The sequence below is a fragment of the Maylandia zebra genome, linkage group LG5 (genome assembly GCF_041146795.1).
Source record: "Maylandia zebra isolate NMK-2024a linkage group LG5, Mzebra_GT3a, whole genome shotgun sequence".
NCBI lineage: Eukaryota > Metazoa > Chordata > Actinopteri > Cichliformes > Cichlidae > Maylandia > Maylandia zebra.
The window spans coordinates 27,377,788-27,391,916 of record NC_135171.1 but is presented as its reverse complement, the minus strand read 5'-3'; the positions used below and the strand labels follow the sequence as shown (position 1 = coordinate 27,391,916).

Here is a 14,129-nt window from a genome sequence, read left to right as displayed (position 1 = left end):
TTTTGGGGGTTGTGTAAGGAAGCGCATCCGGCATATGCCAAATCAGACATGCGGCGCCGCGCGCTATGGCAACACCTTGTGCATAAAATAGCAGCTGAAAAATATTTTTTTCCCTCTGATTAGTTCCTGATCTCCCAGGATTCATGTTCTCTAAATTCTAACGATGCTAATGTTAGCCTGATTAGCTAGTTAGATACAGCAAATAAAATCTGCCTCTATAATTTCAGTTGGCAAAAATCAACACTTGCCAGCTAACAAACTCTTTTATCCGTTAGAATCTAGGAACAAAATCCAAACTATGCATAAACTAATTTAAATAAAGCACTTTATTCATATTATTTTATTTACATGTATGCACCGAGTCTGAAGAAGAAGAAGAAGAAGAAAGTGTGTACATTATTGTACTTTATTGAGCCCCGTGGGGAAATTGCTCTCTGCATTTAACCCATTCACTCAGTGAAGCAGTGGGCAGCCATTGGGTGCCCGGGGAGCAGTGTGTAGGGACGGTACCTTGCTCAGGGGTACCTCAGGGTAGCTGTTAAGGGGAATCGAACCCCCGACCTTCCGATCATGGGGCAACCACTCTACCTACTGAGCTATCTGCTGCCCTCTTTGCACATTTCATTTAATAATATCGATCAGTATAGACAGTTTCACACACGCCCAGGCACACAGGATTGTTAGACTTTAAGTCGAAATCATTATGTAGCTGGGTAGTTTGTGACTTGGTTTCCAATGTGTGTGTACACACACACACACACACACACACACACACACACACACACACACACACACACACACACACACAAATAAATTAGGGCCCATATTGCATAGTGAACGGACTCAGTTCTTAAAAATCTGAAAATTAAGTGTTTTTCATTAGCATGTTAACATTTACTGAGCCAATCGAGTATAAAATGAACAGGTTTAGATTAATGCCCACTTATCTTGCCAGTATATATTTAGGTAGACTGTGATTGAAATTAACCCACCGAGATAGTTTAAACACTCATCTCCCATTTAAAAAAAAAAAAAAAGCATAAAATCCCATCATCATATTTAAAACCCTGATAGAAGTACTTATATTTAGTTTGCCCTTTCTAAGCATTTTCCTGCTTTTCAGTTTTTTACTTGTATGACTTGTAAGACTGTTTCTATCACAGATCTTGGTCCATGCAACATTGGCTTAATGTCAACACTATTCTGCACAGTGTGCATTTACAACATTAATCCACGCTGCAATATTAGCTACCAATTCAAGCAACTATTCCCCGCTGAAAAAGTAAGTAATAATTGTAATTATGGGAGCTCCGTGGATTAAGCAAATCCTTTTATAGTAGTGCTGCAGCTGAGAAAAATCTAAAAATCATAGAGAAAACAAAGCTTACCTTTTGAAGCCTCGGTGCTATGAGGGCTTCCCAGGATCTCGGTCAAATCCCTCTGCCATGCATTTTCTACAGCCGACTTAAAAACTTTGCGATTGCCCAGGTCCTGCAGGGGCCTGAAGTTGTTCCTCAGGTACTCGACAGACTTGACGTGGTCCTGTTGCTCTGTTGTAAAGATGGAGTAGAAAGCCTCCAGCTGGATAGAAAGAAACAAAGAATAGCTATTGAGGCAAATTCAAGTGCTATTGTGCATATGTATACGCGTCTGTCCACGTGCTTTCAATATATCATGCAGAACTGCATTTGGAGCTGCATGCCAGTAGCTGACTCTTCACAACTGGAGTACAGCATTTGCAAGTAACATTCACACCACAGGCACCAGTAGGCACAGACTTCAATCATCACCCTGGGCTGCATGCTGGGCTGTAACTTCTCAATGGGGCAAATTTGTGGCCATTGATTGCCATGAATGATCTCCTGCAGTGTGCTGTAATGACTACACATTACAGATACTGTGGAATCAATGTGTCCTATGCGTGCTTGGAGAAATGAATTACAGGTTCATAAAAGACTATCTGTGAGCGTCACAAACATTGTAAAGGTGGGTCAATATTCTTGCAGGAGAAGTCATTTCTGAACAAAAGATTTGTCCTCTTGCAAGATGATGGAAATTCCACTGAGCCTTGCAAATTTCTACAGCACAGAATTCTCTAGAGGATATGCAGCTGGGTAACCTAAGAATTGTTTGTATAAAAGATGCAGCAAAGGACTGTGTATGGGATCAGCAGAAAGCACTGGGCATGGCTTGGCATATATTATCTCTCAAATCAAAACAGCAAAAACCATGGGAGGCAAGATGCTGTAAAGCACATAAATGAATAGTTTAAAGGCATTTTTTTTTCATTACACGTGTCAAACCTTTACTTCAGGTAAATGAGAATTTAAATTGATGAACCTGAACAACTTTAATAATATGATAGCCAGCTTCCACACAGAGCAGTATTCCATTTAGGAGTCTTTAGTCAATGTCTCACACTAACAGCACAATATATGCATAGGTGCTATCTCACACTTACTATCATTCAAATGCCAGTAATTGGCTCTCCCTTCCTGCTTAATCATCCACTATATAGGCAGTGATGGTTTCATATGCAGAGGAGTTGGAGAGGAACGAAGGAAAAGGGAATAAGGAGGGGAGGCAGATGAGGGGAAAAATTGCTTGTGCACTGACACCGTGGGACAGCAAGCGATCCACTGACTGTGCGCAAATGGGATCTGACTGTGCGTGGAGAATAGAGCTGTATGGACAAGTGTGTGTGTGTGCGTGCGCGTATGTGAACTTGACGCACCTGTGAGTGGGACAGATACACAGGCCTGGAGAAGATGATCCACTCCACTACCTTGCTGCAGGGCGGAGTGGTCAGAGAGCCGGTGTATCTGTAATAACTGTCCACCGACGATGGCAGCAGATCCCTCAAGACGAACGACCTGAGGTAGGTCTCCTTTTCTGTGTAAAGAGATCAAAACCTGTCAATACACAGCGCTGTAAAGCATATCGCTCGGCGCACTAAAACCCTTAATGTGTCAAGTTACAATTACACCAACATTAACAAGGTTGTTTCATTTCATTCCCGGTGTGGCATAATTACTGCTTTCCTGAAACCTCCACGAGTGGAATGGCAGTAGTTAAAGGCCTCACCACTTGTTATCACTCTGGCCAGATCTCTGTACTCAGATGGACTGAGAGAAGAGCAAAGGGAGAGGAGTGTGATAAAATGGCCAGCTCTGACAGCTGATCTGTGGCTGGGTGGTAGCGTGCTCTGCTCTGTGCAGCAACTGTGGCATGGGCCATTGGAATTACGACAGATCATAATGATTGCTGGATCTCTTCAGTCCTCTGATCAGAATCAGGTAAAGCTGTGCAGAAAAACAAACACTCAACAACAACAAAAAAAAAAAAGCAGAAGCATCTTTTAGAGGAAAATTCCTATATGTCCTGCGATTATGTAAAGTGGATTATGCAAGTCGGTTTGATTGTTTTTTTTCCTCCTTGAATTATGATGACAAATATCAACATAAAGCCAAACTTAATTCAGATATAATCTCTCGTAGCTCATGGGTTTAGGGTGTGGTTTATATTCAGGCTGGTGAGGTACGGGAAGCTTCGCCCCTGATGCCTCATCTCTACCCCGACTGAAATTCAGCGCGCACAGCCTTTCCTCTCTCCGTCTTCAGACAGTGTACGTGCCCTATCGCTCATGGGCCACCGAGATGTTGATGGATGGATGACTGCGGGATAACGAGCTAGTTGAAAAACCAAGCATCCTAACAGGGGAGAAGGCACGGAGGAAGACAGGCCAAAAACCACCACACCCACACCAGGCTCTCTTTCAGTCAGGAAATGAAATAATGTGGTGCAAGCACGGACATCTGTGCAGTCCAGGCACTTGGAGACTCAAAATAATCAAGTATATGCAACATGTTTGATAATCTGTCTTTATCGAGGTTATATAACAAAAGAAAAAGGGAGCTTAACTACATCTTTGGAAAATAACCACACGCACACACGTTATCCTGGTTTAAGGCTAATCAGAATATAGTTATTTAAAATTTGCCAAAACAAAGTGACCCCTTTCCTGGTTCTGAGGCCAAATTCCATGTGTTCCTGTAGCCTCCAGTGGTTTGCTATGGTCAAATTTTTACCCTTATACATTTATCTTTAGCAAAAAGAAAACCGCTAATATTTTTTTCCCCTCCAACGTGAATGCCAAATGTCATAACCTCGCTAGCCCACAATGCAAAACATCGAAACGCCTATCTCCAGAAAGTTGAGGTTGTTGAATTATAATTAGAATCGATTCAGTGAAGCCCAGCGCTGGTCTTTCAAATCCAGCGTGAGTGAAGAGCAATTATGCTGCGCTTCTATATATCCTCATACTCTTACATGTCCTTGTCTGTTTACGATTATGGTCACAAAAAGACCGTCAGCTGCAGGCTGTAAAACAAGTCAAACGTGTCCGTGTAAACAGAGCTGTTGTGCCCTCATCTGTAGTAAAGGATTACACACTCGTGATAAAACATATGCTTATAGACTGCATAAGCCATGAATCCCGTGACGCCGGCCCAGCAGCAGTAATTTAAAACAATATGCCATGAAGAATTGTGCCATAGCACAAAACACAAGACATTAATAGCTTAAATATGAATATAAGCCTATGCAGGAGCTGCAGTCCATGAGAGCTCATAGATTTACATTTGAGCCTGACTAAAACAAAGGGTTGTCTAATTAAGGCTGAGATGTAATTAATAGTTCTTTCTCTGTGAGTGAAGCTCCTTGGAGGTCTCCTACTGTGGAACCACAGTAGCACGGCAGAGGCGGGATCTTACAAATTTTATCTCCTTTTGAAGTTAAACTCTGCTCATAGCTTGTGTTTAGACTCATTTGGAATTTTTAAAATAATAGTGCTTAAGCAGCTGAATGCAAGAGCGTTGACATTTTGTTCCTGGAGGAGGAGGAACGGCACCATGTCTGCAATGGCAAAAGGATTTTACCTCTGCGGATAAATCAAAACATCTATTACGAAAACATCAGAGGGATTTTGTAAGGGTCAATTGCTTTTCGAAGATCCCATTAGAACTTTATTTCCCCAAATGTAATGTTTTTTTGCGAGATTGAGAGATTATGGAATTAAAGTTAAAACTATATGAAATAAACAAATAAAAGCATCGCAGCTCAACAAAGAATGACGAGCACTCAACGGCATGAAAACTATTCTTCTACGGAAAGTAGAGTGTGTCAGGGGTTACGTGCCCGTTACTTACCATGATGCACGACTCCCTTCAATCCCTGGATGATGGGGTCCACAGCTGGGTTGTCTTTTTGCCCCAGCTGCAGGAAACATCCAGAGACAAAGGATTAGAAAAGGGATTAACAGACTTCTATAATAATCCAAATAAAATACCAAAAGACAATCGACATCAGCGGACTAAACTGCAGCACCAGAAGCCATCTTTTTCCATTCTGCTTCTTGTAATGGTTTTTGTTTCGGGGTTTGATTGTTCTGGTTTACTTGGAAAATAACCACCAAAAATCTGAACCTATCATCACACAGTTTTAAAAATGTGTTACAAAATAACCTTGATGTTTATGTGCAGTACCCACTCGCCAACATAACCATAAACTACGTCTCCAATTCCTGCTCTGCCTTTAGTATGTTAACCTGCTTTTGATGCTTTGATTGTTATAAAAGACACTAAACATATCTGATCATTTCAAAGACTGCGTTCGCCTTTTTAGCTGTGATACTGTATGTACAGTAAAACCTGCACTACTTTAAAAGACAGTCACATCTGCTGCAAACGTGATTTAAAGCAAACTAAATTAAATCTCAGCTACAAAACATGCTTTCAACAAAGTTTCATACGTCTGTTACTAAGGTTCTTTGGATTGAACTTTTCTAATTAAAAACTATTCACAGCACAGGTCTGATAGAGTGACTTCATATCAAATGTCTTTGCTCATCTGATAGGATTTTCATTATGATGTAGATGCATGAAAATCATTTTTAATAGTGTACATTTTACAGATGAAGGTAGGGAGAATGAGCTCACGAGTGTGTTTCCTAATGCTACGAAACTCAATAGAACGAAATGGTGGCAAAAATAACTCAATATCTGTCTGCTGAGGCACAGGTTTGCCGAGGACTCGGTGCTTTTACAGTCGAGCCGCAGAGTATACTGATAAATTCTGTCTGAGAGAGCTGTCTCATCCATTTTCCTAAATGCCAAATATTTTTCCAAACAAATGCACATTTTCTGGTCTTTGCAGATCTACGGGTAGTATCCATGTGTGGCCTGTGACCTAGAATGTAGATCACACACAAAAGGGGGAAAATGGGAAAAAGAAAACTAGAGATGAACATTGTGATGTTCACTGAGCAACATTCAGGGAGACACTTTCTGAAACTTTTTCCGATTTTTGAAAAATCCACATCTGAATTTCTTTTTTTCCAGATGATTTAAAATGTTTTAATGACCACAGCCGTCCTCCTCCTGTGCCGTCTCCAGAGGACTGGTGATGATGCCTTCTTTATCTGTTGGGCTGGCAGTTCATTGTTTGAAATGACAAAAGGTGAGCAATATTGCTCAGTCCAACGCTTTTAAATATTCCCAGCGTCCCACTTAAGAGACAAGACTGGACAAAAACAGTGTTGGGATGCGGGGACCAATAATACCTTGCTCAACATTAATTCAGGTCAGTCAGAGGAGAGTAATTGTTTGGAGCTGAATGCTGAATGTGGATAATATGCACACCTTAGAGGCCATTAATAGGCCTTTGGGGAGCAGAGGAAGAATACTTTTCATTGATTAGAAATAGTAAATCTGAGCCAGTGTGTGCATGCCCGCTTAAAAACCTTCACACTGTAAACTGTTTTTCCAACAAATTGTGTATGGTGGTGCTAATTGCAGTAAGCAATAGGGCTGTCAGGACCCAGCGGAGCCATTTAGGTCCTCGTGCACACGCGGTTCATCATTGTCTAAGAGCAGACCTACATTGCAAACACCTGTGTCCCGATTCCAGCCTACCTCAGTCGAAGAACAGAATCTTTTCTATAAACTATTAAGGTGAAGGTTAGCAGATATACATCAGCTGCCACCAACTGTAAAGTTGTTGCTAATAGAAATTAGTCTAACAGAGATAGAAACCGCAGAGTTCTCAGTGCTGCTGCTTAAATCTTGGAGGTGTTTGCACACCTAATAGAAATTAGGACCATTGTTGCCCATTAAGAGCTTACGTGCTCAGATCTTCAGGGGACAATTTGTAGTATCTCAGCAAACAATCTGCTGTGTGCCACAGAACAAGAAATGCAATCAGCAACCAGCTGGAGAGGAAATTTCCTATCGCAACGCAGGTGCCAAAGATCATTCCTAATAAATATTTATCATTTACGGACTTGAAAAATTTATATGATTACCTTTCTCAAAATTGGACCAAAAACAATCCCAATGTTAAATCCATAGTTCCAATGCCCCGTTTTAATCCTCCTGACTCCTACAGGCAGCTTCCTTTTATCTATTCCATTTATTCCCTCATCTCCTTGGTTTTGTAAATGAGCTCTTACAGCTGGCAGTAAGTCATTTCATACAACAGTGAAAAAGGATATTTTCCATCAATATTTCCAGCAACTACACCCAGAGCTACTACAACGAGGTTTTACTCTTCTGAGACCTCCGATGAGGAAACTAAGCTGTGCTATGAAGGATGCACACTCATAAGGCTGATAGTAATGTCAGTAACTTTTACTGATATCTGCTCATAAAACCCCAATGATGCCATCCATCACAGTTCAGCTGAGAGGAACTTGAATGTGTATTAAATTTCATGGTAGGTCATCAATTGGGTATTTAGTCTGGACCTAAATGGTTGCCCAGTCCAAAAGACAAGTGCTGCAGTGCATTGTTGGATTTTCTTGTGCACCTCAAACTCCAACTCTGCTGATACTTTACCTCGAAGAAGATGGCCATGGCAGCAACGATGCGTCTTTCCTTAATGGCAGCACTGAGGCTGTCAAAGTCATCCGGATTGTAAAGGTAGATCTGCATCTGGGGTGGGAAACAGAGCATAAACAGCTTAAGGAGTGGACAAGGAGAGCGAACAGTCCTGTCATCAATCACTTGGACACACTGCTGAGGAGCTGATGAAAAGCTGTTTTGAGGGGCATAAAAGAGGGTGTATTTATCACTCCTATAAATCTCCCATAATCTGTGTCATTCCTTTTTGTGTGCTGCCACTCCTGGAGGATGTTAGAGAAATACAGCATCCCATTCCTCAGGGTGACTGTCCTAACAGACAGTCACAAGCAGAGTGGAAAAGCTGGAGGAACGTGATCCCCCTTGTGCTGAGATCTAACAGAATGGCATTCTTCTGATCACTGCTTAAATTACCTTAAATCACCCACAAACACCGCTTCGGATTTCAAAACAAAGCTTTGGGCGTGTGGGTTGTAATGGAAAACCAGCATACAGAGAATACACCATATATAGCATGTACCATGCCTTGGGTTTTCAATTAAAAAGAAAAAAAAAAAAAAAAAAACAACCCCCTCTTCTTTCCATATTTCAAAGCAGACATAACCGTAATGCTGACCAGAATCAGCAAATGATTCTAAAAGTAGCAATTGGAGCTGTCTATCATTGCACATTCAAGCCTCTTTAAATTGAAAAACCCTTTCATGTCACTGAACCGAGTTAATTGGCAATAAGAAAAAGGTTCTAGATGTTGATTTAATTAAAGGGTATGCACGTCTTTTTTCTTTTCAAAGGAAAATTACGAGAAGCCACAAACCACACGTGGCTGTGCTGACAACAGATTCAAAAAGTCAAAGTAAATAAGTGTATAAATCCATTAATGCTAACCATCAGCTTTAACCAGGTACAAAATTACTCAGATAATTTAAGTTAATCAGTTTCCTTCAGAGTTCCTTTAACTGCAGCCTTTAATGGACCTAATTTGTTGTCTGAGAACTCAGCAAGAAAGAGCATCGGCCATTCATCACCCTTCAGATGTTATTAACTACTTTACCCAATTAAGCTCACCCCCTTAGGCTTCATTTACTCAGAGAGACTGGCTCATGTGACCTGCTCTTGTTAACAGCACACTTTGGAAAACTGGATTCTCCATCGCAGTGAAAACCGTAAAGGAATTTCAATTATTTGATTGCAGAATTACAACATTTTGTTTTTAGGTTTGTCAGAATCCCTGCTCTTTAGAGTGAGCTTTATCCACGCTTACAGATAGCGCTCAAAGTCGTTGAAAAAGGAGCAGATGTGGGGTCTGACCAATCTTTAAGCTATGAGTAATGCATAGAGATATGCTGTCCACATACTCTGAGCCTCCATCTATAGCAACCCATTTTTTTTTCGCCACCAAGTGACTGTGAACACAAGTGCTGAAAGCTGTTCTGCAATCCCGAGTTCCATTTAGGCGCACACAGGTGAAAAACAAAGTCATGTTTGGCGTGATTTCCCAAGACGGCAAAATATTGAGGCAAGACACAAAATCTACAAGAAATAAGTTTGTTGGCGGAGGGAGCTTAGATGTTATTCACAGTATCACAAATGCATTTCTTCTTTCCTTTACAACAAGTGTGCTACCGCAGCATTTTGTCATTAACAGATAAATCTCTCCATTCTTGCACTCAAATCGCACATGATCATCTACGTTATCATTTTACTTGGGCACCTACAAAGTGCTAGAGATTTCATTTTCAAGACGAATAAAGTGTCAATAAAGTGTTAATTTGCACAGTAGGTGCTGCTGAACAACTAAATTAAACTTAGTATTTCACATTACAAATGACTGACAGAACTTTATAGACAAAGTAAAAGACAGCACATGATGGAAATCTGTGAACTGTATCTAAAAGATGGAAGTGTCAACTATGACGCCGTTTCACATAACTTGTTACTGACAAATAGTCAGCGAGCCAGCACACCCCGTTTGACTCTAATAATGACCGTGACATACAAAATAAATTGAATTTTAGTCAATAAGACCTGAAAATAGTGATTTAGACTATAAAGTCAACAGAAAAATGTTTACTGAGGTTATAAATCATAGAAACTGGGTGCAACTTTTCATAAGCATCTATAAAAATTAAGCACCTTGGCAACCAGCAGCTTCTCAGCCAGAGAAGCTAAGCTCATCCAGTCTATGTAACTAATGCTGTGTCTCAAATTGCGCATTTCCATGCTTAACACAGTGCTAATAGTGAGCGTAAGTGTATTCACACTGACAAATACAACTACATGAGGGACCTGTAGAGGTACCCAAATGAAATGATGCAACTCATAATGGCCATATAACTGTGTGTGCTTTTCCCCTTTAACTCACCCATCTCGGCTGTGAAGCAGAAGGGAAGGGACCAGCCAGGAGGGGGAGAAGCTGCTGTCAGCGACAATACTGAATCCAATGCTAAGCAAGCGGCTAACTTTTTATCTCCATCCATTAAAGTAACATTTGTTGTGGTGTTGCTTGGCGTTTATGCGCGTTGAAAGGTAGTCTTCGTTGTAGAAAAATCTACTATTATACGAGTAGTCAGAAGACTGAACAAGATGCTCACGAAATGCAGCAGCCATGGAGGAAATGATTCGAGTCGGCACTATCCTGTCAGAATTTGTTTCGTAAGAACGCGTGTTGTGTAGTTAGTCTCTTGAGTTATTCAAAACAACACAATATATGTGTCAGTAAGTGCAGGCATCACTGATGTACATTTAAAATGACAGCATCCGAACTAATTGTTTGCTAGAGTAAGAGTGGAACAAATATATCTCCACTTCAATGTAAAAGACTTACCAAGTACATACAGTACAATCTATACTATAGCTAGCTATCTAGCTCTCTATTTCTAAACTTAATTCACATATAAATATACACACATCCATATTTCTTTTCACCAGTTTTGTTCTTGTAACACTATCTGGATTTGTTTGCAATTTTTGTAATTGGTTGTGTGCGTGTGTGTGTGTCCTCTTTTAAACATCTTTTGCTTATTTGAGTTATCTCAGTGGTGCAGTACACTGAGATTTCAGGCTCAGCATACATCGGCTGGCCAATATTATCGACTGTTTCTGGCCTATTGAGGGGCTTTACTTGGCCCAGAAGATAATTCAGCAAAATATGCTCAAGGAAACGTTGCATCAGAGATTGTTAAGCAAAACACGCTCTGACTGCATTATTTCTGATCATCTCAGCACTGTCTGCAGCACAGAGTACCAGAGTAGGATCCATTTAGAGTCACTGTAAGTTACTTTTTTTTTTTTTTATTAATACGCATATATTGCTGTAAAGCAATTAACTGTGATCCTTTTATTATAACATCCAACCACTAAAAACAAACTTTTCTTTTCAGGAAATTGGCATCTTAATCAAAATCTAAATAAATAATGCCAGCCAATATCTGGACCGGCCCCATCCTTAAATCTTTTCCAGTAGTTATTAGGGAGCTGAGGATATCTAATGGAGTGGCCCTTCGCTCATTGGACACTCATCTTTACTCAACTTCTCCCTTTCTTACTGTACACTCACCTCAACACTTTTCATACATCCCTAGTCCTGTGTGCAAACGCATACCCTTCGAAGGTGTGATTTGTAATCCATGTATAATTAATCTAACCTTGGTGACACCCTCATATATTATTAGAAAAGATCTCCCTATGGTACCCTGAGGGAGAAAAAAAAATTCCAGTTTCATTTTTCACTCCGCTGTTTGAGCGAACAGGTGGTCCATCTATCGATTTCCCCACTTCACTCCCACGAAAAAGACCGCGGTTAGATTAATGTCAAGCTCAGGAGCCCATTGTTTTGTTTCCCCCCTTTACTTTTTTAAAATAACCATGGTACAAAGCCAGACCTGCTCTATAATACAGCTCGTTGAATTCAAATTTTGTGTTTCGACCCTCTGGGCACATGTGAACTACATTTGTATACACTTTAGAGCTTCTGGGCAGGTGGGACAGTAAATCCCCCCCCCCCTCCTTTTTTTAACACTGAAAAAGCAAAAGCTTTATGCACAGTGTTATATGTGAGTCAGAGCTCAAAGTGACGCATTTAAAGTGGAGAGATAATTGGACAGCAGCAGATTGGAAAACGGTCTCTGTTTAGCAGAGACAAATAAGCCCTGGAGCTCAACCTCCAAGGTCATGCTGTTCAACTCTTGAAGAACAAAAACATATACACAACAAAAGCCAGTCTCTGCTATAAACGATCACTGGGTACATCAAGCACAAACATTTACCGGTATACATAGGCTGTAACACGCAGGGATTGGCTGCACACATCGTGTCAGGTTTGATATCATCGTAAATACATCAAATTCTGCCAAGTCATATTAAAAAAAAAAAAGGAGAAAAAAAAAAGGAAATGGCTAAGGGCTATATCCTACACAACCTCATTTCCCTTCAAAACATATCATTTTATTTCATGTTTGCTTTCTGGTATCTGAGGTAATCTATCATTTCTGATGTACAGTATGCCAGCTGACTGTTTGATAAGAGGAAAAAAAAAAAAAAAAAGGACCTCCAACTCAGAGCCGCTTTTGTGCTGCACCTTGTACATACATTTCCTTTTCCTATACAGATGGATGTATTTGCTGACGTCTGGAATATTCCTTTTTGTACTTCCTATAGGAAATGTCATCGGGAGCAGCACATTCTGATACAATACGGTCACTATTTGTAGTTACGAGTGGCTTTTGGTGAGCCTACACCCCCCAACACACACACACACACACACACACACACACTCCCCATTATACTGTGCCAAGTCAGTCCTATCTGGGTTGCATGTTCTTGACATGCTTGTTCAAAGAAGACATGGCACAAGAAGAGGGTCACCCATTATTTAAGTTGCAGTGCCCATCCAGAGAGAGCTTCTTTTGAATGAGCCGACAGCACACTTGCTCTGATAAAACCACTGCAGTGATAAAATAGAAAACAGAAAGTAGGACAGCTGATAGCTACAAAGATTTGAGTTCAGAAAAAAAAAAAATTGCAAACAGTGTACATATATCACATTCACAATCAAATATGAGAGAGCCCTCCTTTCTACTGCCGTGCCCAACTTTTCTACAGTTTTATTATGTCTGTGAAGGTTCTCAGTCATCCAGGTCATCGTAGTCAAAGCAGCTTGTAAAGAAAAGCAGGAATTTGCATGATAAGGTGGGGCCAGGTTTCACAATGAGCTCATCCGAAACTCTGGCTGATTGGGACCCACACCCATTTTCACACCTTGGCTCAGGCGATTAGAGGATCATCAGGGGGTCCTTCTGTCCCTCTGTGGGGGATATTCCCACTAGGTTTAAATCTGGGACTCCCCACCATTTCACCTTAGAACTGAAGAAGCTTCTCGGATGAGAGGTGAAACGTCTTCAAGCAACTTAAGTCCAGACGCTTTTCTTTACAAGCTCCTTTGACTACAGTTTTATTAATTAACCTCTGCTGTTGGGTGGTGCGTCATCAGTCACATGTGGCACCACCTATCAGCAGAGGTTAATTAATAAGCATACCCTAGATGTAGCTACAGTTTTTAAATCTAAATAGCCTTACATGCCTGATGGTAGACACTACAATGTTGGGACTATCAGTGTTCAATAATGCAATCTATCAGTACAAGCTACAATTAACTGAAGTTCCTGAAATACTTCACATGCAGATGGTAACAGAAAACAACTGACAGCCACTTTACATTCAACACCCCACTTCCTTTCATCCCCAGCAGTGTGAAATAGACTGTAAGAAGATTTGCTGAGAAATACAAAGGACCCACATGCACACATACAGAGACTCCTTCATTTATTAGTGAGATAAAGGCTATAGCAGATGTCCTTTGCAAATGGCAAGAGTTTCATTCTTGATTGCTGCCACACATTAAGGAGCATTCAGTCTAGGGTGCCAATACCATACCCACATTTTTGCAATTTCACTGTCGGCAGACAATTATTCAGTAATTGTAGATGTTTAGCTTTATTTTCTGCGTGTTTGATGATGGATGTATGTGCTGGCATTACAGCAGAAGTTTATCTTGTGCAGCTGTAACAATATTTTTTTAACCTCTGTATGTATGTATATATTTCTATGACTTTGGAATTTTTCCACTTAATTATTATATCATTTATGTGTATTTAAGCACCGCCTCATGTATTCTTTGACAGAGGATTCAACGCAAAACCTTGGCGTATAAAAAAA

General features: G+C 40.6%; 1 protein-coding gene across 2 annotated transcripts in view; it reads right to left on the bottom strand.

Annotated features, from left to right (window-relative positions):
* ca16b (carbonic anhydrase XVI b) overlaps window positions 1-14,129 on the bottom strand; it is a 112,184-nt gene that overhangs the window by 25,084 nt on the left and 72,971 nt on the right. For both annotated transcript variants that reach the window (XM_004548741.6, XM_004548742.6), the window contains 4 exons: window positions 7,893-7,988; window positions 5,208-5,274; window positions 2,735-2,892; window positions 1,389-1,581 (listed from right to left, as the gene is read on the bottom strand). In XM_004548741.6, the coding sequence (XP_004548798.1) occupies window positions 1,389-1,581; window positions 2,735-2,892; window positions 5,208-5,274; window positions 7,893-7,988 (514 nt within the window). The remainder of the gene's footprint in view (window positions 1-1,388; window positions 1,582-2,734; window positions 2,893-5,207; window positions 5,275-7,892; window positions 7,989-14,129) is intronic.